Source organism: Anolis carolinensis, chromosome 2 (assembly GCF_035594765.1).
Source record: "Anolis carolinensis isolate JA03-04 chromosome 2, rAnoCar3.1.pri, whole genome shotgun sequence".
Classification (NCBI taxonomy): Eukaryota; Metazoa; Chordata; class Lepidosauria; order Squamata; family Dactyloidae; genus Anolis; species Anolis carolinensis.
Window position 1 is genome coordinate 34,144,702 of NC_085842.1, and position 26,841 is coordinate 34,171,542.

Sequence of the window (26,841 nt, forward strand, 5' to 3'; positions counted from 1 at the left end):
ATCCCTGCCAGATAATGGGTTCCTGGAGTTATTAGGGATCTTTACTTTATTTTTCAATAATATCGCTTTTTTATTTATTTGAAAAAAAATGACCTCTATATTATAGAAAGTGGTGTAAATTTGACAGTGCATCTTGTAAATCACTTCTCAGAGCCAAGGCAAAAGTCAATTTTAAAAGCGTGAACCTTTAACAGAATTGCCTGGCTAACTCCTGACACCTTTAGATAACTTAACAGCCAAGAGTCAGGCTCCAGTTTAACACATCACTCTCCTATCTTAGTGCTTCAAATATCGTAGACATCTCTTCCCCATTGAGATTCAGCCTCACGTGCTGTTTTATTGAAGAGAGATTGGTAAGTTTTGAACTCCTCTCTGTAGATGTACTTCTAACAAATAGCCTGCTCAAAATACTTATTTTTATTAACTTTATTTCTATTCCACCTTCCTTCCCATCGGGACTCAAGGCAACTTATTTGGCACTGTAGTTGTGTCTTGGGCTGCAGCAATGTCGCAAGGAATACCACCATCTTCCTCAGTGGCATGCCTTCTTCGGAGTGCATGGAGGAAGGAGAGCAGGGAACAGCAGCCAATAACTTTTAACCTGGTGATTTAAGTTCATTGGCTAGCAGGAGTGGACTGGAGTGAAGACTTGGACTTCACTCTGGGCGCTCAGGTTGGTTATAAAGGCAGCTGTCGGGAGCTTCCCTGGCAGTTCCCCTTTCTAACTTGTGATGTACCACTCACCCTCGGTCCAAGATTTATAGGTTCCTGTTCTTGTACCAATTTTGTCACAACTTTGACAGGCGAGTTGGGTTCTGAATTTGGAGGATCAGTTTCCTATATGGCATTGGTCACTGGAAAAGGAGGACTTGGTGGGGGTGCTCAAAAGTGGATCTGGATCAGTGGTGATATGGACAGATCTACTGCATTCTTGGAGTCCCCAATGGCATAGCGGGTTAAACCGCTGAGCTGCTGAGCTTGCTGACCAAATAGTCAGCAGTTCGAATCCGGAGAGCAGGGTGAGCTCCTGCTGTTAGCACCAGCTTCAGCCAACTAGCAGTTCGAAAACACAGAAATGTGAGTAGATCAATAGGTATCACTGTGGTGAAAAAGTAACTGCGCTCCATGCAGTTATGCCGGCCACATGACCTTGGGGGTGTCTACGAACAATGCTGGCTCTTCAGTTTAGAAATGGAGATGAGCACCAACCCTCAAAGTCGAACATGTCTAGACTTAATGTCAGGGGAAAACTTTTACCTTTACCTTTACTGCAGTCTTGCTGGGAAGGCCAGAATGCTGGGATCCCAAGTGGCCTCATCTGTGGCCATCCCATGGGCCTCCAGCATTGGCCAGAGTATCAGATTCATCAGGTAATCGTTGCAGCCATTTTTATTCCATAATCACTTATCCTATATACTCAGGTATAGGCCTAATTATGTTTTTAGTCAAAACCTAAATCCAAAAAAACATTTCAGTTTATCCACATCAATCTAAGTACTGTACCTTAATTCTTAGATCAGTGGTGCTCAACCTGTGGGTCCCCAGGTGTTTTGACCTACAGCTCCCAGAAATCCCAGCCAGTTTACCAGCTGTAGGATTTCTGGGAGTTGAAGGCCAAAACATCTGGGGACCCATAGGTTGAAAACCACTGTCTTAGATAAATATAAAGCCCTACATTGTGAGCTTATGTTAACAACCCAGCACCTCACCCCAAAAGTGAACGAGCAGTCCTGCACATCCATCTTTCTGACATTCCTAGAAGCTGTCAAAAAACTCATCACCCACAAATCTCCACATTTCATAGTAATTTTTATTCTCCAAGAGGAAAAAGTGAGCTTGAAATGTCACCTGGAATAGGCTGGTTTCTTGTCCTTGATCTAACAATCCTTGTGTTCCTTTCAGAACCATTGCTAAGCAACGGTGTAAACATGGGTGGCAAATTCTCAAACCAGGTCGCAGCCAGCTTCGAGTGGCTACTCTAATCACTGAGGGGACTGGCTGCTTTTACGCGGCTCCCCTCAGACCTTGAGGGGATGCCTAGCCCTATAGTTGGGACGTGGGTAAGCAAAATACCTGTGATAAATGATGTCTGTGGCTCTTTGTAAGACCCCTTGAGCATACTTTGTTTGCTAGGAAAAAAAGGTGCTGAACTCATATCTCTAAGAAGACATCTCTTTCTGGTAGTTCTTCTACATTAACTCCAGGTGTTTATTTACTGGTGAGAGAATGCATCGTTCACTGCCTTGGGGACACTTTCATTTTTGTCAATATTTTGTGTGTACCAGGATCAAGCATTCACAAGCTGTGGCATGAATTACACCTGGGCCATGTCATCAGATGAGGCTTTGAAGCCCAAAAAAGCCTAAGGGATCAGTGTTGAGAAATCTTTTGAGGTCCAGTTAGCCATGCTAAAGATCTGTATGGAAAGGGAAGCTTTCTTTCAGATGCCTGTGTTTGCTTTGGACTGATATTCAAATTATATCATTCTATAATCTCCAGGTGATTTGGCAGGGACAGTCCCAATTAATTATTTGCCTTCATTTGGGGGGGGGGGGTTATCTACACAGTAGAATTAATGCAATTTGACACCACTTTAACTGCTGGGGCTGAAAGTTATGAAATTATGATGTGAGGCACCAGGTCTCTTTGGCAGAGAAACCTAAAGATCTTGTAAAACTACAACTCTCATGATTCCATTGCATCGAGCCATCTGCCCAAATAATGAAACAGTACCAACTGGTGTCAAACTGCATTAGAGGCCACTGTTTCCTCCGGGCTTATTTATTTATTGTGTCAGAAGTGAACCAAGGGTACAGTTGTAATGTATTTGAAAAGACAAACCTGGCATTGTACTAAATGTCCTTTGACCAGAAGCTGGCCACTTGGAGTGCCTCTGGTGTTGCTGTAAGAAGGTCCTCCATTGTGCATGTGGCAGGGCTCAGACTGCATTGTAATAGGTGATCTGTGGTTTGCTCTTCTCCACACTCGCATGTCATGGACTCTACTTTGTAGCCTCATTTCTTAAGGTGTGGCCAGGAGGGAGTCTCTCATTTGGTATCAGCCATGGGTTGAGGTTCTGGGTTTTAGCCTGCCACTTTTGGACTCTCACTTGCTTAGGTGTTCCTGTGAGTATCTCCGTAGAGCTTAGAAAACGATTTCTTGATTTAAGGTGTTGGTGTGCTGGCTGATTTCTGAACAAAGGATGGGCCGGAGATGTCACTGCCTTGGTCCTTTCTTTGCTGGCTGCTACTTCCTGGCGGATGTCAGGTGGTGCAATACTGGCTAAACAATATAATTTCTCCAGTGGTGTGGGGTGTAGATATCCTGTGATAATGTGGCATGTCTCATTAAGAGCCACATCCACTGTTTTAATGTGGTGAGATGCATTCCACACTGGACATACATATTCAGCAGCAGAGTAGCAAAGTGCAAGAGCAGATATCTTCACTGTGTCTGGTTGTGATCCCCAGGTTGTGCCAGTCAGCTTTCGTATGATATTATTTCTAGCACCCACTTTTTGCTTGATAGTCAAGCAGTGCTTCTTGTAAGTCAAAGCACGGGCTGATACTCAGTTATAGCATATTGCAGTCTCCAAATGTCCCAATTTGGCAGGGATATTTCTGATTACTGCTTTTCTCCACTCTTTTGAGTTGCCTTTTAAATGTTCCAGTTTAACTCTCTCTCTTAGTCCCATTTTCTCTCTTTCTCCTTAGCTTACTTCAATTGTTGCCGAGTGAAGGGAAGGATGGAGCTGAGTCTTACCTTTCCCTGTGTACTCAAGACAAAAGCAAACTGCTACAATTTATGTGTTCTTCCTTTTGCCTCTTTGGTCACACACTGATGTTGCTAGATGCATCCTAGTTTTCATTAACTAAATATTGGAGAGTGTGTACTGAAAACTAGTTTCACATGGGTGGTTTCCATGATGGTTTTGGATTTGCATTTAGCTCTACAGAAATGGTTGAAGTTGCTTGGCCAAAACCCTGACAAGCATCTCTGACCATGCCCAGCTCTGATGCCCCTGAATCTCTTTCTTCAACATTTGTGTCCCCATTTCTCCTCCCTTTTTTCATCACTGGACCCACCACAGGTGCATCTACATGGTAGAATTAACTCAATTCAACATCACTTTAACTACTATGGCTGAATGCCATGGAATCCTGGGATTTGCAGTTTGGTGAGGCATCAGTACTTAGATATAAAAGGCTAAAAACCTTGTAAAACTACAGACCCCATGATTCTACAGCCTTGAACAATGGCAAAGTGGGATTAAACTGCAATAATTCTAGATATATCTACCCTTCATACCTCCATGAGAGCCTTATCTCTAGGTACCAAGTTGCTAGTGATTCATTCATTTATTCTCAACTCATATCAGACCGCACATACCATGAAGGCAGATTTTATATTTACAGATTGAATTACAAACTGGGCACACATTAAGCAATTGTAGATGGTTCACCATGCCCCAAACTCAGCCATGGCACAATTTAGGGAGAATATATTTCATGTTGTTATTCATCGGAAACACCCACGTTTCTGGCAACTTGTTCTTCATACCAAATGGCTGTCATTAGAAAGCAATATATTGCCTGGATATAACATATGCCTCCCAAAGACATATATTCCGTTACCTAAAAGAGTGACAGCTTTACTAGGGAACACACAAAAAGGCCCAACCTGAAACAAGCACATTTTATCCTCATTCAACTAGTCAATCTAAATGTGCCCCTGGATATTATTTCTCACCCCCGCATACCCTAAGATTATTCTCAATTTCAGGCAAACATAGAATCACTTGAAAAGAAATAACCCCTTGTACTGTCTGGTCCAACTGTCTATCTTTTGGATGTGTTCTGAAGTGACTTAATGACATAGGTGAGTCATTCACTTTGGAAAAACTTATCTTGCAAATATTTAAACTTCACTTATAAATATTTAAAGCATGGCTGTAATGTTTTTATGAACTCACTCATTTTCCATCTTTTCTTGTCCCTTTCTTCATCGATATGACACATGTTCATTTTCTTTTAGCACGCTTCAGAATATAAATACACACTTTCAAAACGCCTCTTCTCTTTCTTCTCTTTATTTCTTTTGTAACCTAATGTATCTTTTTCTCCAGCTTTTATCTCACGCTCTCTGGGGTGGCTTAATTTGTAGTCTATTGTATGAGGCATGTTGTTGAAATACAGGAGTCTTCAGCCTGCTGATGAAAGCTGGAACTGGGCATTATTTTGTACCCAGGAGACCTTAATCATCACACACAGACCATGCAATGTAAACAGAAAAGCAGTCTTTGATAACCTCCTGCTGTTCCAGTTCAGTCTTTCTCTTAAATTCTTGCCAATAAAAGAAACAAATCCAATATATCTTTTGCCATAATCAGGGCAGTAGGTATCCCATTCTCACACTATAAGTGTGACACAGGCAGAAGCCAACTTGTTCAGACTCCTACTTTTCATTTGTTTTTTAAATCACTATTTCCAGCCAGATTAAGAATTGTATAGGAAATGACTGAGAACAGCTCTAAAGTCAAGGTTCTGAACATGATTTTTGACAATTGTGTTGCTATTGTCACTGTGTACATTGAAGACATTTTAGGATGAATGCACACCTATCATAGGGTTTTCTTCCCAAAATTTGATGGCCATTACTATCCTCAAAGGTGGAAAGAAAAAATGTGACTGTTGCCTTGTTTATTTGCATTTGCATTGTCCCTCTCTTTACGTACAAATCACTGGATAGTTGCTTTCAGAATTCTGATGTTTTTCGGAATGTAATGTCTCTGTGTTTTGCTTCCAGTTCTGTAGTCAATTTGATATCTATATTGGCCATTTGGCATCCTTATATACAGTTGCCTGAAGAATATGTCTGCAACTAATAAATGTAACCTCATTCCAAAATCTTGGAAAATTCAAAATCCAAACCTCCTTTGGTCCTGAGATGTTGGATAAGGAAAACTCAGTTCATAGTTGGATAAGTGTCTTCTGGTTTGGGGTCTCATCTTTCTGTGTATTAATGCAAAGGCAGCACGCAGTGCACAACCTCGCATTTCACACAGTGTAGCTTCTGAGGCTTATTTTTAAATAGTTGATATGCAAATTTATGTCAATTATCTTTTAGCAAACACATCTTTAACAGAAAGAATGATTGCCATCTGGACTTGAAATTATTGCAGAACGGACTAATTGAAAATAAATGAGCACAGTGAACAACATGTACCAAGAAGCCTTAAACAATATAATATTTAGAGGGGAGGGACTCACCAATTGCTACCAATTGCATGGCCCTATTGCCAAATATTGGAGGATATAGTACGCAAATTTAGGCATAATGCTTACGTTCCATAAGGTGCACTTGTTGCAGAAACCTTTTTTGAATCTAAAATAATGGTTATTTCTGTATTTCAGCACTAAATTATGATTAGCATAGTATTTTGAATTTAAAAGATACATGTGTCTATACCCCGCCATTGATTGAGAGTCAGAGGAGCCATTGCCCCCCTGCTTTCTCCTTTCTCCAGCTCTGAGAAGACATACCTCACACTATCTCCATGCCAATGCTTTAGCAATTCTCTTTGGGCAGGCTCTCTTTGTGGCTCTCTCTTTCCTTCCTCCATTTCCCCCATACACCTTCTCCCTCTTTCTTTTTCTTTTTCCTTTCCCTTCCCTCCTTATTCCTTTCCTTTCCCTCATACATCTTTCCCTTTGTGTTGTCGAAGGCTTTCATGGCCGGGATCACCGGGTTGTTGTATGTCTTTCAGGCTGTTTGGCCATGTTCCAGAAGTATTCTCTCCTGACGTTTCGCCCACATCTATGGCAGGCATCCTCAGAGGTTGTGAGGTATGGATAAACTGGTTGTGAGGTTTATCCATACCTCACAACCTCTGAGGATGCCTGCCATAGATGTGGGCGAAATGTCAGGAGAGAATACTTCTGGAACATGGCCACACAGCCCGAAAGACATACAACAACCCGATCTTTCCCTTTTTTTGTTCTGTTCTCTTCCTTTCCTTCCTTCCGCCCTCCCTCCCCTCTTCCTTCCTTACTTTCTCCCTTGCTTTCTCTCATACACCTTTCCTCATCTTTGCTACTTTTCTTTCTCTTCCCTTCTTTTTATCACTTCTCCCCCTTCCTTCCTTCCTTCCTTCTTTTCTTTGCTCCCTCCCTCCCCATAAATGTCTCCTAGCAGCAGCCAAGCCATTTCATTTCCCCTTTTCCTTGTGATATCACAGAGGGCCACCTCACTTAGCCACAGCCAATCCACTTTGTTTCATTTCATTCCCTTAGCTCTGGGCCCAAAAATGGTTGTTTATTTATTTATGTCTTCATTTCCTTCCTTCCTTATCTCCTCCTTTGCTTTTCCTCATAAACCTTTCCCCTTCTTTACTTTTCTTACTCTTCTTTTCTTTTTATCACTTTTCCTTCCTTCCTTCCTTCCTTCCTTCCTTCCTTCCTTCCTTCCTTCCTTCCTTCCTTCCTTCCTTCCTTTCTCTCCTTTGTTCCCTCCCTCCCCGTACACATGTCTCCTAGCAGCAATCAAGTCATTTCATTCCCCTTCTTTCCTAGTGATATCACAGAGGGCCACCTCACCTAGGCACAGCCAATCCACTTCGTTTCTTTTCATTCCCTTAGCTCTGGGCCCAAAATGGGTTGTTTTTTTGTTTGTTTATTTACCCCATTTATACCCCACCCTTTTCACCCTGCAGGGGACTCAGACCGGCTAGCATATATAGGCAACAATTCAATGTCACATGAACATTCTTCCAAAAAAAAAACATATACATTACAAGCACCCATTAAAACATATCAATTAAAACCACTTATTTAAAATCACATAATCCAATATCATGGTTTGAGGCCGTTCTGTTATTTTCATTCAAACATTCAATTATTTTAAGTTGATTAATGAAGGGTGGCATGTTTGGTCCAGATCCATCAAGCCATATAGGAGCCTTTCTGGTACAAGTAGACAAGCTAACAAACATACATGTATGCATACTTTGCCATCTATATAATGGAATATATGTAGATCAGAATATAGAACCCTAGAGTTGGAAGAGACTTTGTGGGCATCCAGTTCAACCCCCTGCCAAGAAGCAGGAAAATTGCATTCAAGGCACTCACGGCAGATGGCCATCCATGCTGAGAACTGTCCTGCTGATAGATATTTTGCAATAACATTAGATTAATAACATGGTTTAGATGTCAGGAACTGGGCTACAGCACTCAGTCTCCACCATTGCAATATCTATCTATCTAATTATCTAATCTATCTATCATACCTATTGGTAGGAGTTAGGAGACTGTGGTTGCATCTTCACTGTTGAAATAATGCAGACTGACATCACTTTACCTGCCCTGGTTTGATGTTATGGAATCCTGGGAGTTGTAGTTTGGTGAGACATCAGCATCTAACTCTCATGATCCCATAGCATTGAGCCATGATGGCTAAAGTGGTCCAACTGCAATAATTCTGCAGTGTGGACGTACTATGTGTCACTGGCTGAGAGCTGTAGCCCAGAATAGTAACTTCTCCAAATTGCAAGGATGAGAAGGCAGCCTTGAAACCTCCTGTCTGCTGATCATTCCCTGTCAGACATGTCAAGGAATAAGCAGAGGCAGACACACTTTACTAGTCTGGACTGTGTTGATCCATTGTGTAGGAACACTCCTGATTCCCGCAAATGAAGCCTCTTGTCAGTCCCTTTGCAGGAATACACAACCAAGTTCCCGTGAGAAGCAGGAGAGCATCTTCAGAGATTTGCCTGTCTGCTTGGCCCATCCTGAAGAACTGCTTTCCTTGCCAGTAATAAGAATAACAGTGCATCCCTGTAACACCCCTTCCTTCATTGTCAGAGGCCAAATATGACCTTCCCTGGCCTTATCAAAACTAACCAGAGAGTCTGGAGATGGCAGCTGGATTACATTGCTCTGTTGCTAATGAGGGTCTCCCTGTTGCCTGTCTTGCTCCTCCAGCACGCTAACGGTTTCTATGGCAACTTCAGAAGCAAATGCAGGAGTGACTACACCCAAGAGTTCCGAAAAGCAGCCCAGCCACCACCTCCTGATGTCTTCCTGAAGAGAATGAAGGTGAGTGAGTGAAGGTGCAGGGAGAGAATGCCAGCATTCACCTTAACAGCTCAAGTCTTTCCCTGTTCATCCTTTTCATGCTTAGAACCTATATCTACTTTGTGTTGCATCTACAGTGCAGTTCTGGGACTGCTTTAGCTGTCATGACTCAATGCTGTGGAATCCTGGGAGTCAAAATGTGCATCTACACTGTAGAAACAATGCAGTTTGACATCACTTTAACTGTCACAGCTCAATGCTATGGAATCCTGGGAGTTGCAGTTTTACTAGGTCTTTAGTCTTCTGTGCCATAGAGTGCTGGTGTCCCACCAAACTCCTTCTTTGGAAGCTTTTAAACAGGGGCTGGATGGCCATCCAGGTTCCTTCTTTGGAGGCTTTTAAGCATAGGCTGGATGACCATCTGTTGGAGGTGCTTTGAATGCGGTTTTCCTGCTTCTTGGCAGGGGGCTGCATTGGATAGCCCATGAGGTCTCTTCCAACTCTATGATTCTATGAAACTACAAATCTAGGGATTCCATTGTGTTGGGCCATGGCTGCTAAAGTGGCATCAAACTGCCTGAATTCTACAATATAGAGGCACCTACGTATAGTTTGGTGAAACACCAGAGCTCTTTGATAGAGAAGGCTATAAACTGTAGCTCCCAAGATTCCATAGAATTAACCATGGCAGTCCAAATGGTCTCAAACTGCATTAATTCCACAGTGTAGATGCTCTCCCAGTGTCCTACCTCTATTAGCAAATACTCAGAATTAGAGAAGACGATAGTAGAGAAATTGGTGTCATATTTGGAAATCGAATTACAGGTCGTGACCATGCTACTAATGCAGAAACCAACTTGTCCACTCTTTTTTCAAAGAGTTCAGAACAGCAAATGTGACTTTTCAGGTGATCCCTGATCACAGATTCATTAAGCTTGAACCTACTTAGCTTCTGCTACAGGAGAACCATACAGTGCCTTCACACCATTTTGAATATCTCTTTTGGAATGCTGAAATTCATCTTGACTCTCATTTCAGATCCTGATTATTTTAGGGGAAAGAACAAGTTTTTTGTGGTTGCCAGTCTTAATGCTCCTCAATTCTGGACTTTGAAGTAGCTGATATAATAATAATGAGGCAGCTTACAACATAGTTAAAACAGCGAGGTAAAACAATCATATATATATAAAATTCAGCTTACAATTTACCAATAAAACACAGGATAAAATTCACAAGTTAAAATTGACTGGATAGGCCTGCCAGAAGAGATAGGTCTTAAATTGTGTCTTAAACTCTGACAGCTGGTGTGTGCTTTCCCAAAGTACTCACAAACATGATTCTTATTCCATTCTTCCTTTAGAAATGGCGGGGGGGGGGGGGGGGATCCAAATACATATGTGGTAACAACTGGCCCCCCTAGAGCCAGGATGGAGAAGAAATTTGGACATAAGACAGTAAGCTGCATTACTTGACAGCAGTCAGTGTGTACATTTCTATGTGCATCAAGCTGAGGGTAAACATCTGGGTTCAGTCTAGATAAGACTGCTTGTCAAAACCTGATTATTTTACTCCATTTGACTTCTCATCTTTGAACTGTTGTCACTGTTCACAAACTTTTCGCTTGGGAACAAACAAACGAAAGATTCTGGGAACTGCATACATTATTAAATAATTGCAAAGTTAAATGCTTTTCAAATAAAAGAGAGCTTTGGGAAGCTGGGTTAACGGTTTTGTACTTATGACCAGTTTTATGAGGATGTGAATATTTCACTAAGAAAACGGAACAGCTTCTAATAGCTCAGGATGCTGTTAACGGCATCCTAATTATCTTCCTGCTGTTATAAATAGCCGCTTAGAGGGCTTTTATATTGGGAATGTGAATATATATTTCTCAAATAAAAACACATCAATAAAAGATAAAGCAAATCCTAAAGATCTGGGAAGTCTTCCTTTTGGCTAAGACTAAATGCAGCATCCCCAGCTGCTCATGGGAGAAATATGAAAGTCCATTGCAAACCACTCTTTTATGCTTCTGGGAGAAACTGATTGTCCTTGTTGTGACAGGGAAATAGCAGTGCTCCTTTTTATGAAATCAACCTGCTGGGATTTGGGGTAGTCACTAAACTCTGCTAAATTCCCTTAGCAATATCCCAAGCTGCATGTTGCGGATTACACTCCTGCCACCACATCCTGGTGTTGACAGTAAGAGGCTTGGCACCTGCCTCCATTAGCTAATAAACAGAGCTGACATCTAATCTCAGCCAGGAACCTACAGCACTGTTCACCTGTTGTCAGAGCTTTTATATTGTGCTACATAAGCCCCTTCTACGCCTGGGGTCCTGTCACCTCCCAGCAACACCGTGGCTGGTAACAGAGTGCCATGTTGTGACAGTGGACTTGTATCGCTGTTCTTATCATCTTTATCTCTGAATCTTTTCATTTGCAAGGAAGAATCTCCCATTGCTGATTCTCAGCTCAATAGTGTTGCGCCTTTATCACAAGTGCAAAATAAATTATAAGGCCCAATACATATCAGTGGGAGAAAATATCTGATGTGATTTTAAAGGTTTGGTCTTAAGTTTAATTTGTATGTAAATCAGAACAGGCACATTTTAGGTATAACTCCAAGTTTTAGATTGCAAAAACCCCTATATATCTTCGCGATCACATCTTCTTCTGTGAACCTGCGTGAACTTTAAGATCTGCTGGGGAAGCCCTTCGTTCGCTCCCGCCACTGTCACAAGCACAGTTGGTGGGGACGAGGGAGGAGGCCTTCTTGGTGGTTCTGGAACTCGCTCCCTAGAGAAATTAGACTATCACCCATCTTGGCAACCTGAAAACCTGGTTATTCCAATGTGCTTTTAACCAATCAATTACCACTTGACTTGGCCCTTCTTTGCCCCTAACTTAATACCTGGCCTCTGCACTTCATTACCGGCCCCTTGTACCAATGGCCTTGTAGTATATTGTACATACCCTATTATTGCCCTGCCTCCATCTCTGAACATGCCATTATGCTTGGCTATTGAGTGGTTGTTGTTGACTTATGTTTCCATGATGTTTTTACATGTTTTTATGTGTTAATTATCCATTGTAACTGCAAAATATTTTATGCTTATATATTTTGTTGCTGTTTTACTGGGCTTGGTCCCCATGTAAGCTGCCCATAGTCCCCTTGGGGAGCTGGGGCGGGATATAAGAAAAAAGTTATTATTATTATTATTATTATTATTATTATTATTATTATTATTATTATTACATATTATTATAATGTTTGTTTTGCTGTCTGTGCCCCTGTTCAGAAGTTTTCACCTCACTTTCTGTCCCTGTGATATTTGGGTTTCGAAAATTTTGGGTTGTCATAGAAACAAGGGTTGGTGATAAAGCTTCAGTGGCATCAGTGACCCCTTTCCCCCCCATGATGACACTTCCAGGAGTGAATTTCCCTGCCTAGGGATAGATTTGCTCTCACTTCCTGTTATCTCAGACCCCCCCCCCCCCCTTTTAGTAAGTCGGAGTTGTATGTGTCGGATGTTTGTAACTTGGGAACTGCCTGTATTGATTTAATATTAATACTGAAATACAGTAATTTAAAGTAAATTAAGATAAATAAAGACTAATATAACACAGTTTAAGGGTTTTTATAAAAACAGCTTTGTGGATGCAATATGCACTATTTCTTTGCCAATTGCTTAAGAGTTCCAGTTGCTTGAGTTCTGGTTAACAGAGAATCTAGTGTATTAGTATCAATTTGAGTAAGGTACTATTTTTCTTACTGCTACCACAGGTTAAGCTTCATTGATGAACTCCCCTCTTCAAAAATTTAATAAGGACCTGAAAACTTTTGCCATTATGTCTTATGTGTGTGATGGTATAATAATAATTATAGGCCTGGGCTGTGGCGCAGGCTGGAGAGCAAGCCAGCTGCAACCAGCTTCAATGAATCACTCTGACCAAGAGGTCATGAGTTTGAGGCCCGCTCGGAGCCTATGTTTGTCTTGTCTTTGTTCTCTGTTAAAAGGCATTGAATGTTTGCCTATATGTGTAATGTGATCCGCCCTGAGTCCCCTTCGGGGTGAGAAGGGCGGAATATAAATGCTGCTGTAAATAAATAAATAAATAAATAAATAATAAAATGTTAGCAGTTTAACTAATTTTTCCCCAAGAACTATAAGAGAAATGGCTTCATCTCTCTTTGGATGTTGAAGCTCATGTTGGTTGGTGGTGCTGACTTAATTATGAAGCTTAAATAGAAATGAAAGGGGGGCAAATATACCTCTCTCACCCACACCTGAAAAAAGAGTATCTAGGGAACCAAATGGTTCCTTAGAATACAGAAAGAAAGGGCAATAGTTCAGCGGCAGAGTGCATGTTTTGCATACAGATTGTCCCTAGCTCAATCAGTTTTCGGCTTCTCCAGCAGTGAGCTACTGTCTGAAACTCCTAAGGAGTTGCTATGATGGCTAAAATGATCTCCAGTCTGACTCACGATTTGATAGATGTATATGTTCACAAGTCAGTCATCCTTGCTTTATGGCATTTGCCCTCACACAGCGACAGAGTTGTTAAAGTTTCATGCTAGGTTTTCCAATCATAGCTTAGTTGCAAAGTCAGTAAATGGTTTTTTGCAAGTATTGAATGTGGTATGAAGGCAAATGACCTCGTAGAGGGCTATTTGAGGATGAAGTACATAATAAGAAGTTATGTCATACAGCATGTGGCGTGGATGCAGGAGGCCATGAAGGATATTAGATATCAGGAAAAACTCTTGAACGAGATTTGGAGAACGGCTGCCTGCAACAGTAGATTATAAATGGAATACACTGTAAGGATGATGGTTCTCACTTAGCATAAGGCAGCATTCATATATCTTATAGATAGAATCATAGAGTTGAAAGAAATCACCCAGGCCATCTAGTCCAACCCCCTTCTGCCATGCAGGAAAGGCACAATCAAAGCACCCCTGACAGATGGCCACTCGGCCTCTGTTTAAAAGCCTCCAAAGAAGTAGCTTCCATCTGATTCAGGGGCAGAGAGTTCCACTGTTGAACAGCTCTTACAGTCAGGAAGTTCTTCCTAATGTTCAGGTGGAATCTCCTTTCCTGTAATTTGAACCCATTGTGAATGTTTGTTATATATATCCTATGTGCACCACCTGTATATATGGTGTTTTACACATTTCAGGTGTATAGATCTTTTCCTCAAGCAGACTGACATTCTAAAAATCAAACTGGAAAATGAGAGAAAAGTGGGTTACGGCTGAAAGAGGAAAAACGAGCTACTATTTCAGCTACATGTGCATTAGTTACAGTAGAGTATTACAGTAGGGAGTTATTTCAAACATTTTCCAGAAAAGGTGAGTTTTGCAAAGAACATGAAGATGGTAAAGGAAATGGTTACATGAAAGCATTCTAGGACTTGGGGCAGCAAGGAAGAAAGGGCAGTGCAGTTTCAAGGAACAGGAAGGATTTGAATAGCTGTGAATATTAAAGCTGAATGGCTGAAAGTTGTACAAAGTGAGTCAAGAGAAGTACAGAACCATAATCATAATCATAATGTTTATTTATACACTGCTTTTTCTCTCCGCAAGAAGACTCAAAGCGGCCAAGGTGTTAGGGAGATAAGAGTACGAACGTTTAGACGGGAGTGAGCAGGACGCCTGTGTAATAAGGAGGGTTGTGATATATAACAACAAAGGTGAGACATTGGACTATCAGATGAAATAATTCTGCATTAGTCACAATTAGAATTTTGTTGAGGACTCAAAGCTGAATTTCTGTAGTGTGATGAAGAAGGCAGAACACAGTGCCTAGTGGTCTCTAGTGCCTCATCTGTGAATGGAAAAGCTAGTAATTAGAACCTTGATCAACATGATATAGGGGTGCATGGAATAATAGTGGTCCCTGAGGTATAAGATGCTTATTACAAATCAAAGTAGAATTTTGCTTTGAACTTGTTAGGTGGCCGTCTGATAGGATTTTTTTTTTTTGTGAGATTTATTCAGTGGGGTTCCTTTTAAGCTAAGGTGGGCAGCTGCGTGGGGACTAGGTGCCGATTTCCACTCACAGCTCCACTTGTGGGCCACACACACCTACAGCAAGCCCACATCTCTCCATTTTCCTCTAGTCCAGTGTTTCTTAACCTGTGGGTCACGACCGCTTTGTTGGTCAAACAACCCTTTCACAGGAGTCGCCTAAGATCATTGGAAAACACATATGGTCTTAGGAACCAAGACATCTCGAACTTTTCCCCATCCCCTTCACTTTCCAGAGGTCTTTTCTTATTCCTCTCCAGAAGGAGGTGTTGACGTCATTCAGCCCTGCCACCTCCACCCCTCCGCCATTTTAGGAGGAAGAGTTGGGAGCGATAGAGGTGAAGTTTGCTTTGGAGCCAAGAGGGAAGAGGAAGGAGGAGGACGAAGAGGAGATGGTGGGGAGCGGGGAAGAGGGAGAAGGTGAGGGAGGGATGGCCTAGGGGGGAGGACAGGGCTTAGAAAAGGGTGTAGTGGTTCTTCCATGGCCAAATCCTAGGGAGAAAGAGAAGTAACAATGAAAATATATCCTGCATATCAGATATTTACATTATGATTCATAACAGTTATGAAGTAGCAATGAAAATAATTTTATGGTTGGGGGTCACCATCACATGAGGAACTGTATTAAAGGGTCACGGCATTAGGAAGGTTGAGAACCGCTGCTGTAGTTCTTCTCAAAATGATGGCAGGATATTGGAAAATTTTAAGTATTTGAGTATAGTATAGGGTTTTGAATGCTTCTGAGGAGTGGTAGTGGTGGTGTTTTTTATGTTTTCACATGTTGGAAGGTTTTTGCATGGTTTTAGAGCTAAACCACTCTAAAATTGCGCCCATTTTTAAATGGCGGGTTAGGGACTAATGGGAACACAAAAGTTGAGCCCATCGGTTTGTAGGCTGCACTTTGCACACATTTATCTTAAGCCAAGAGAGAGTGACTTTCCCAGGGTCACCTGCTGCGATTCTCTATACTTGAATGAGAATTCAAACCCTGGTCTTCCAAAATCCTAGTCCTACACTCAAACCATTAGAGCAAATAGTCTATCAATTACATGTGTTTATATCGCCAACAGGTTTCTGCACAAAGACTTGGCACCTTTGAGATTGTAAAATTTATTAGAACATGAGCTTTTAATTGACTGTGGCCCATTTCCTCAGTTACATCATACTTCCATAAAAGCTCATATTCTAATAAATGGTTTAGAAAGATCTTAAGAATGCTGCACACGACTATGATAATCATAGAGTCAGGACAGACCCCAAGGGCCATTCAGTCCAATCTGCCACCATGCAGGAACATACAATCAAAGCCATAATGCAGAGATTATGTGAAGGGGCTTGTAGCAAACTATTTATTTGTTAGTTCAGACCTTTAGGAAAAATGTAGTCTGTGCTCTGCCTCTTGGCTCCTCGGAGGCTTGGCTATGGCCTGTAGAAAAGCCATGCATGTGCTGGATGCCCATAGCTGGGAACAGAGAGAGGGGGAAGCAGCTCGGAGAGAACGCCAAGCAGGTCTTCAGCTGCCAGCTTTGCAAGTGCTTTCCAAGCATCAATAAAAAGCACAATAAAGACTCCCTTAGCATGAATGATCCCTCCTGGAGGCAGATTGATTAAATTTGTCTGCTAAGAGAGTATTTCTTGAATCTGACAGCTGCACATTGAACAGCCCACATTTACACAGAGAGGTGCTGAGCAGCTCTGTGCAACAGGACAGGAAAGAGCTCAACAGTCTTACGCTTTGCAGGATAAGATCCTGCTAGTGTTGATTAACAATTACTATTTTTTTTGGTTTACCTACAAACAGAATGCTTTATTTCCTTGCTCCTGACATTAAATGTTATTTCAACAAAGGGATGAATGAAATATCACTTAACAATACAACCTTCCTACAAAAAGCATTTCGGAACTGACTGCAAAAGCTTTTAGTACTGCGATGTTTCATTTGTTTATTTCTTTTCTTGGATTTTTAAAAGGCTTTTAATATTACACATAGCTCAATTGCACTTTAACAATACATTTTTGCGTCTTTTCTTTTTCTAATGGTTTTGTAATGTACTTTATAACTTTCTGTAAGCCACCCTGAGTTACGGTTCTCTAGGGGGAAAAAACAGCATATAAGTGAGCAGATGAAAAAGAAAAGTGATGCCCCAACATCTCATTAAGATAGACTATTAAAATTATTGGATTACTGCTCTTAGTGGGCTTGTGTGATTGCAAAAAATGAAGAGCCTAAAGAAAGGTTTCCTAGTAACTAACAGTTGTGAGAGAATTTAGTTCCATATAACTTGGATATCAAAACCCATTTGTTGTTTATGGATGAAGTGTTACATTGTGGCAGGCAAAATGAAAGGTACACATATAGGATAGGTGATACCTGGCTTGAAAACAGCACACGTGAAAAGGATCTAGGGGTTTAGTAGACCACAGGCTGACTGTGAGTCAACAGTTTTATGAGCAGCTAAAATAGCCAGTGAAATCTAGGCTGCATCAATAGGAGTATAGCATCGAGACTGAGGGAAGTCATAGTCCCAGTCTACTCTGCTTTGATCAGACAACACTGGAATAACACTGATTCTAGTTCTGGGCATCACAATTCAAGGAGGATATGGACAAGCTGAAATTTGTTCAAAGACAGGCAGCCAAGATGGTTAGAAGCCTGAAAACCAGCATCTATGAAGAACAGCTTAGAGACCTGAGGAAGACAATATCAACCTGGAGAAGATAATATTAATAGCCATATTGTAATATCTAAAGCAGTGGTTCCCAACTTTTGGGCCTCCAGATGTTTTGGATTTCAACTCCCAGAAATCTCAGCCAGCTTACCATCTGTTAGGAACCGTGGGAGCTGAAGTCCAAAACACCTGGAGGCCCAAAGGTTGGGAACCACTGAACTAAAGGAATGCCATGTAGAAAATGGAGCAGCCTTATTTTCTACAAACCAGTTACAAAGAAAAAAAAATCAAGAAAAACATCTATTGTAAGAAATGTTCAACCGTGGAGTAGACTGCCTTGGAGAGTGGTGGACTCTACTTCCTTCTTGGGAAGTTTTTAAACAGGGCTTTTGAAAGTGCTTTAGTTGTGTATTCCTTCATGGCAGGGATAGAGTTCTTTGGGAGCCCTTCCAACTCTCTTGTTGTATGAAAGGCTGTGAGATGAAGGAAGAAGAGGCCTTTGGCCTTTCATATCCAAATCACATAAGGAGCTTAGATTTACAAAAAAGCATACTAAAACATCTCCATTATAAAATGTGTGCCATAAAGCATATATAACATCATAGCGGTGGGAGAGTCTTGGTGTTTCTGTTTGAAAGATACTGCCTTACTTCACTCAGGTTACATAATAAATATTGGATAGCATTCTGTAAGTTCAAATCGATACAAATGGAAAGCCTTCAACAACACAATGGATACATTCCTTTTATCTTAACACATTTATATCCATCCTAACCTTCTATATGGGGTCACATTGTTTTATTCTCACAATTCTTACTTACTTACTTAGGCGATCCCTCGTAGTTCGAGGATGATGGTCTTCCGGTCATGGGGACTTGAGGGTGAATTTTTAGGTGGCTGAAGAGACCTTTCTTGATCTGCATGTTCTCCCGCAGTAAGGACATTGGTTTCCAGGTGGAAGGCGGTCCCGGTCATGGTTGGCTTGACGGGCCTTCCCCTTGGCACGTTTCTCCCTTAAGCCCTCCATTCGTGCCTCTCCGAACTCCGCAACACTGCTGGTCACAGCTGACCTCCAATTAGAGCTCTCAAGGGCCAGGGCTTCCCGGTTCTCAGTGTCTATGCCACCGTTTTTAAGGTTGGCTTTAAGCCCATCTTTAAATCTCTTTTCCTGCCCACCAACATTACATTTCCCGTTCTTGAGTTTGGAGTAGAGCAACTGCTTTGGGAGACGGTGATCAGGCATTCGGACAACGTGGCCAGTCCAGCGGAGTTGATGGCATAGGAGCATTGCTTCAGTGCTGGTGGTCTTTGCTTCTTCCAGCACACTATTTGTCTGCCTGTCTTCCCAAGAGATTTGCAGGATTTTTCTGAGGCAACGCTGATGGAAACGCTCTAGGAGTTGAGTGTGACGTCTGTAGACCGTCCACGTTTCATAGGCGTAGAGCAGGATTGGGAGGACAATGGCTTTGTAAGCAAGCACCTTGGTATCTCTATGGATGTCCCGATCATCAAACACTCTCTGCTTCATTCTGAAAAATGCTGCACTCACAGAGCTCAGGCAGTGTTGTATTTCAGTGTCGATGTTGACTTTTGTGGAGAGGTGGCTGCCAAGGTAGCAGAAATGGTCAACATTTTCTAGTGTTACACCATTAAGTTGTATTCCTCTCATTGCAGAGGGATTAGCTGGTGCCTGTTGGAAGAGCACTTTAGTTTTCTCGATGTTCAATGAGAGGCCGAGCTTTTCGTATGCTTCTGCGAAGGTGTTTAGAGTGGCTTGTAGGTCTTCTTCTGAGTGCGCACAGACTACGTTGTCATTGGCATATTGGAGTTCTATAATAGATGTTGTGGTGACCTTGGTTTTGGCTTTCAGTCTGCTGAGGTTAAATAGCTTGCCATCTGTCCGATAGATGATTTCCACTCCGGTGGGAAGCTTCCCATCAACAAGGTGAAGTATCATAGCGATGAAAATGGAAAATAAGGTAGGGGCAATAACACATCCCTGCTTGACACCTGATTCCACCTTAAATGGGTCACTTTGGGAGCCATTGCTGCCCAAGACTGTTGCCATCATGTCATCATGGAGGAGCCGCAGAATATTCACAAATTTGTCAGGGCACCCAATTTTTTGGAGGATGGTCCAGAGAGTGCTGCGATTCACTGTGTCGAATGCCTTTGCAAGGTCAATGAATGCCATGTACAGAGGTTGGTTTTGTTCCCTGCATTTTTCTTGGAGCTGTCGTGCAGTGAAGATCATGTCCACTGTTCCTCTGGAGGGGCGGAAGCCGTTCTGAGATTCTGGGAGGGTGTCTTCTGAGACAGGGAGAAGGCGGTTTGCAAGAATTCTTGTGAGGATTTTCCCAGCAGAGGTTAGAAGGGAGATACCGCGATAGTTCCCGTAGTCTGTTCTATTCCCTTTCTTGAAAAGGGTGATGATGGTGGCATCCTTGAAGTCAGCTGGGATTTTCTCGGTCACCCACACCTTTTCAATGAGCTGGTGGAGTTGTTGTATCAGCTCAGGTCCATCCATTTTGAAGATTTCAGCAGGGATCCCATCAGGTCCGCTGGCTTTGTTGTTTTTTTGTTGGCTGGTGGCATTGCTGACTTCTTCCAAACTAGGCAGTGCTGCAAGCTCATCCCTGGTTTGTTGTTGCGGGATTTGTGAGAGAACCTCTTAGTCCACATTGGAGCTGTGATTCAACAGGTTCTGGGAGTGCTCTTTCCAACGTAGTGCAATTGATGTTTTGTCATTTAGAAGTTTGATTCCATCTGATGAGCGTAGAGGCTGTATGCCATGGTTTCTTGGTCCATAAATGATCTTTGTGGCTTTGAAAAATCCCTGAGCATCATGGGTATCTGCAAAGTGTTGGATTTCTTCATCCTTCGTTGTCCACCAGATGCTCTTGAGTTCTCTGGTCCTTCTTTGGACCTCAGCTTTTGCACTGGCATAGATCTTTTTCTTAGCAGCACAGTTGGTGTCTCACAATTCCGTAGGACATGAGACACATACTGCTAAAGGGTAGTGATGGCTAAAGATAACCCATCAGGCTTTGTGGGTAAAATTCGGAATTGAACTCAAGCCTCTGCAGATTGGTGAATACTGAATACACTGTTTCTCCAATGGGCACGAACATACAGTGAAGTTACATCACACGTAAACAAGGTGTACTAGATGCAACAATAAATAAAAGAGGAAGGGAAACATGATGGATACATACCACCAGTAACTTAAAGCCATACAATCACAAAATCCTGAAGTTGGTAGAGACTGAAAGTGCCACTCAGTTCAATCCTCTACTTTGCACTCCTGAAAGATGCTGATCCAGTCTTTGTTTAAAAACTTTCAAGATCGAGAGTCCATAACTCTTTGAGGCAGTTCACGGAGGTGTCAAAGAGCTCTTACAGCTGGATGTTTAGGTGGCATCTCTCATATTTTAAGCCCGTCTCTTTGTGTTTGGTCCCCGGTGAGGTGGAAAACAAGCTTATCTTCTACATGGCACTCTTCCATAAATTTAAAGCTAGCTGTTATGTTACCTCTCATTCTTCTCTGAACTGAGTACCCCTTAGGGGGTGAGAAGGGCGGGATAGAAATGTTGTAATAAATAAATAAATATACCCAGGTCCCAAATCATTCATCATAAGGCTTGGTTTCCAGACCTTTGACTACCTCTGAATATATTCTAGCTTCTCAGTACAGGCAGTCCCTGAGTTACAAACATCCAACTTACAAATGACTCATAAGAATGGGGCTGAGACAACAGAAAGTGAGAGAAATCTACCCCTCGGAAGGGAGATTCACTCCTGAAAGGGTGATCGTGGGGAAAAGGGGTTTCCACTAAAGGAGACCAATCCTTGTCTCTACAACCAGCCAAATTTTTCAAAATCCAGTTATCACAGGGACAGAAAGTGAGGTGAAGGCTTCTAAACAGGGGCACAGACAGCAAAAACAAACACCACAGGGGTGTTAACCCTTCCCTATACTAGCCAAAATTATATATTATTGTGTATGTGTGTGTGTGTGTGCGCGCGCATTTGTCTGGAGTAATATTAAAAATGTATCTTTTTTCCACATGAGACTTCTTGAGAAAGAAGCTCACATAGGAGAGAAGCTCACATAGGAGAGAGGGATCTCAGATCTCAAGGGAAATTACTTTGCTGCTGCTAATGGAGCTGACATTTTATTAACTGGCTTTTTACTGCCCTTTGTCCCTGGTCCCCACATGGCCAGGAAGTTGATTGGGCTCAGTCTGCACTGATATCCCCCAAGACTATCTTTACTGACAACGAAAGTAATATCTGAGACAGATAGTCATTTTCTTCCAAGTGATATGTAGCATTTTTACCTGATGAAGAAACCAGCAGAGCTTCAAAAGCTTGCATGATTTATTTTGTGTTTTTAGTTGGGACAAGAAAGGTATCATTGTTTTGTGGATTTTCAATTATTTTTACCTTTGCTCACAAATAAGAATGGGTTTTCCTAGTTATCTATCAAGAATGTTCCCCTTGCTGACCCTGATTTGAATTGCAGTAACAATTGTCCTTTTTGTGCAGCCCAACTCATCTCAAGTGGATTCTGGAACATAATGGGCAGGAGTTGCACAGCCCACAATCAAGGGTGACACATGGTCTTCTTTTTTGTTGTTGTAAATAATCAGTTCATTGCAAAGCACCATAAACTCACAGTGATCTCTCTGAAATAGCAATCATTTAAAGACTGCTTTGGGCTTGTGTTCATTATCACATCGCTCCTATAAAGCAGATGATATAGAGTCTAATTACTCAGATGGAAAACCTGAGGCTGAGATATACGGCCAGAAGCATGGTACGTTTTCCTCCATAGCTCTTGAGTTCATAGAATTTCTGAACCATAGATCTGTTTGAACGCAGGCTGTACGTTTTGCATGGACCTAATCCTTGTTTGTGTTTTTTTTCAAGGAAACGCCTTCTAAGCACATATTCTCCAAGATTGACAACAAGCATTCCTTCCCATTATCGGCTACATATTTTGACTGTGTGAGTGTGCTATTAGGAGGTACACGTGTGGATTTCAATCCCTTTTCTCCCCGCTCTACATAGCAAAAGAACAGGCAGAGAAGTTAATCAAAAGAGTGTTTGATTAGGCACATCATTTTCATTCCTAATGTGATTAGCTACCTCATGGCAGCTGGCAGGGCTCCCCCAGGAACTGTGATGGCACCACTGGCTACATTTGATGAAGCATTATTTAAGAACTCTGTGCTGTGTGGGTAGCCTGTGTGTGCACTCCTAGGAGCTCAGTTTTAGATACAGTGGAGGCCCGATGTGCTCCAAACAGTGGCTCAGAGCTAGGCAGGAGTAGGTGCTGCAATTGGTTCTCATGCCACATCATGAATTGTTAAAATTCATGTTGTTTTGTATGAGTCCTCCCACAGCTGACCTGATGTTCAGATAGAGCTATAAGGAAACAGACAGAAAAGAGGAGGAAGTGTTACTGAGCCCTCCATTATTTCTTTTACACTATAACTTGTGGCCCTCTGAATGTTGTTTAGCTATATAGCTCCTGTTATGCTCCATCACTGACTATGGTGGTATTTAATATCTGATGAGCTTTTTATTCCCTATCCTAGAGTTCTGGTTCCCAGCAAGTCGCTGTTAAATCTAGCAGGACCACTCAAATTATGTGATTTAGTGGAAGTAATTGGCATCCTGAATTTCTTAGCATTTTAAACACAATTTCTCTAGTTATTATGGCTGCAAAGACAAGGATAGAAATGGGTGAAAACCCTCAACTCTTTTGTACTGCTTGCTGAGGCAGAAAATGAATATTCCTTTGCTGTATTCTCCCCATCATGATTATGATTCTATGATGGCAGCAGTAACAAGCAAAACTGGAAGTGAGGATGACTATAGAAGAATTAAGGCTAATTGATGATGGAGTCACGCTGTGACTGTTCTAGTAATCAAATCTGCCTTAATGCTAGGTTAAAACTCCTGCTATCAACACTTGAACCTGTATCTATCAATTCTCCAAAAAAATCATCTGATGCCACAATCACACTATCCGTCTTCTGCCTGTTGTTTTATATTCTGTATATTGTACATTGCCAGATAGATGGGCAGGAGTGCAATGCTCATGGGGTAAGGGGTGAATAGAGTTTCAAGTGCCTCATCACTGCTACCATGGGGACTAACTAGAATAAGATTTCTGAATGCAGAATTGATTCTGGGGTGGGTTTACAGCAGGTAGAAACAACTGAGTCCAGTTCAGAGCTTGAAAAGGCTATTTAAAAAACTTACTATATAACTTTCAGAATTTCGCAGCAAATACGACATTTTGCCATGCTGGTTAGAGAGAATTTGGGAACAGTAATCCAAAAGTGTCAATTTTCCAAACTGGTCCAGTGCAACATTGAGCTCAGGCTAGGTCAGCCATCATCAGTTCCTACTAAGCAGGATGAGAAAATTTTCTAGTAACTTCCACTCCTCTAAATGTTTTTACATCTGTCTTCACCTGTAGTAAACCTTCCATGATCTAAATAATATTTCAGATGCTTCTTTTGCAATTAATCACCTGTTCATTGCTTCATGGCAGGGCTTAGGAAGGAAGAGAATAGATGGGAGCCTTCCTGACACACATACCTTAATGGACTGGATCCCCCTGAAGGAGGAGTTACAACGCCAGAGGCCCCTTATGTCAAGCTACCAGTTTGACTTCCGTTCCAGAGAGAAGATTCCTCAGATATTGGTCCATCACACTTGCATGCAAGCACAGCCCCTCCTACGCACCCCCAGCACCACCTACCAGCGCACATATCGGAGCCACCCTTTGAGCGAACCCAGCCTTGGGGTAGTCCAACAGCAGGACGTGACCAAAGAGACCAAGACTCAGGCAACCAAGTCAGCGGCTTCTGCTTCCAGTGAGACCACGGCTCCTCCCTCTGGCAAATCAGCTGCTGCTCCCACCACCGGTGAGCCCTCCACTTCAGCCTCCAAGGAGCCCACTGCAACAGAAGCCAAAACAGTGGCAGAAGCCCTTGTCGCAAGATCCTTCCATGGGCGGCCAATGTCCTCCCAGCGACCCAAGTGGACAGTCTCCGACTGTTTGCACTGGCACAATTGCTGACTGTATGTCATATTTCCTGTTTCTGTGTGGGGGAAATTAAATGCTCCTTTGTACTTGATTAAGGTTCAGAAACGATTAAAACCTTGCTGGACTGCGTAATCTCTGTCATGTGTGAGGAATGAAGAGGCCGCCCTATGAGTTTCACAGGTCACCCCATAAAAACAAAAACCAGTGTGCATTCTTAGCAAGAAAATCTTGATATCTGCATTGTGCTTTACCGTTAAGAACTGTATGCATGGATTCAACGTGTCTAATTTGGCCTGTAAAGTAGCATATGTATTTGTCATTCAACCTGTGCTTAAAGTAATGATTTTTAAAGTAAGGGTAGGTGGAGGAGCAGTGTAAGGGAAACATCAAGGTGAATTTGCAAGTACATTAGTCTGCTTCTGTGGCTGTTCAAGCCTCCTGGAAAATTGGAAAGCCCTCAGGATCTCTCTTCCAGATGTTTAAGAAGCAATTCAACTATCTGCCCCTATCCCAGGTAAATAGAAAGGTGAAGAACCCCATTAACAGATTCCTGACTGTAGATTTGGGTGATATCACACCATTTTAGGGTTTTTTGAAACCTTAAAATGGGTTTTTAGGATTTTTTGTGTTCAATTTTGGGCAGTTCAAGAGGGATAATGACAAGCTGGAACATGTCCAGAAGAGGGCAACTAAAATGATCAAAGATCTGGAGACCATGTATCCCTATGAGGAGCAGTTTAAAAAGCTGGGCATGTTTAGCCTGCAGAAGAGTAGGTTGAGAGGAGACATGATAGCCATGTATAAATATGTAAAAGGGTGTCACAAAGAAAAGGAAGAGGGTGCAGGCTTGTTTTCTGCTGCCCTGGAAACTAGGACTTGGAGCAATGGGTTCAAATTACAGGAAAGGAGATTTCACCTGAACATTAGGAAGCTGTTCAAGAGTGGATCTCACTGCCTCGGAGTGGGGTGGATGCTCCTTTCTTGGAGGCTTTTAAACAGAGGCAGGATGACCATTTGTCAGACATGCTTTGATTATTTTTCCTGTATGGCATAATGGAGTTGGACTGGATGACCCATGTGGTATCTTCCAACTCTGTATTCTGAGTCTATGAATATTCAAGATGGTTCACCATCTGTACATCAACTGCCACCAGCACAAAAATATGGCAGCTAGGGTCTAGTCTCTTTTTGTAGTGGAATGATATAAATATAGATGTCTCCAAAATCATGCTAAGTTTTGTACTATGACATCTTAGTTGATGGATGTAACCATAGGTGGCAAAGATTAGTTCCCCCAGCAGTTATTACCATCAGCTTTGGGCCCAATTGGTTGTACTGTTCGCTATGGGTCCCAGTAGCTAGGTAGTGAGCTCACTTAATGCCAAAATAGACCCATAAACTTGCAAGTCACTATATAGCTCTTAGATAAGCAACAGGGGCCCTTGTATTGATTCAGCATTGTGTTCTCCTTGGATTACCTCCCATTATTGGTCTATTTTAGCCTCATCTTATGTTTTTCAAAGGAGTCCGTTTTCTAATTCCCTAGCTAAACCTTGTAAAAGTAGCTTTAGAACTGTGCAAACTTTGCAGCAAAATCCCAACACATCCTTGCTTCTTTTTTTCAGTTTGAAGGGTTAATTTGGGATACCAGATGCATTTGACTGAACATTCTTGGAGTCCTCCCTGTACTTGAGAACTCTGATAAGCAGGATGAGGGATTGCAAAAGAAAGTCCTAAGTACATTCAGCTGGAATGTGCTTCAAAGCCTCCTTCAGCCCTTGACATTGAATACATAAATGAAAGAGGTGGAGTTGGTGCATGTTGAAACAATTGGGATGGAGCTCATATATAAGCTTGCTTCCTCTCATACTGTATTCCGTTACATGAGTATGGCTTTTGACTCAAGCTGATGCAACCACTTAGCCATTTGATAAGAGCAGACTTACTCTTTGGCCAAGGAGGGACAAGTACTCTTTCAGTCCTAATGGTCCTTGAACT

The 26,841-nt window shown here is 42.0% G+C and overlaps 1 protein-coding gene across 1 annotated transcript; it reads left to right on the forward strand.

Moving 5' to 3' along the window:
- Positions 1-1,912: 1,912 nt before the first annotated feature.
- Positions 1,913-24,975, forward strand: c2h3orf84 (chromosome 2 C3orf84 homolog). The gene is made up of 4 exons (XM_003228790.2): positions 1,913-2,060; positions 8,982-9,095; positions 22,710-22,787; positions 24,346-24,975. The coding sequence occupies exons 1-4, from the start codon at positions 2,034-2,036 to the stop codon at positions 24,874-24,876; spliced, it is 750 nt and encodes a 249-aa protein (XP_003228838.1). The 5' UTR covers positions 1,913-2,033; the 3' UTR covers positions 24,877-24,975.
- Positions 24,976-26,841: the final 1,866 nt, after the last annotated feature.

Bases quoted from the DNA above. Each gene is read 5' to 3' on its own strand.
- c2h3orf84 (XM_003228790.2), top strand. From the start codon at position 2,034: ATGCCTAGCCCTATAGTTGGGACGTGG. The intron at 2,061-8,981 runs GTAAGCAAAATA...TTGCTCCTCCAG, and splicing joins GCCCTATAGTTGGGACGTGG to CACGCTAACGGTTTCTATGG. The intron at 9,096-22,709 runs GTGAGTGAGTGA...TTTTTTTTCAAG, and splicing joins TCTTCCTGAAGAGAATGAAG to GAAACGCCTTCTAAGCACAT.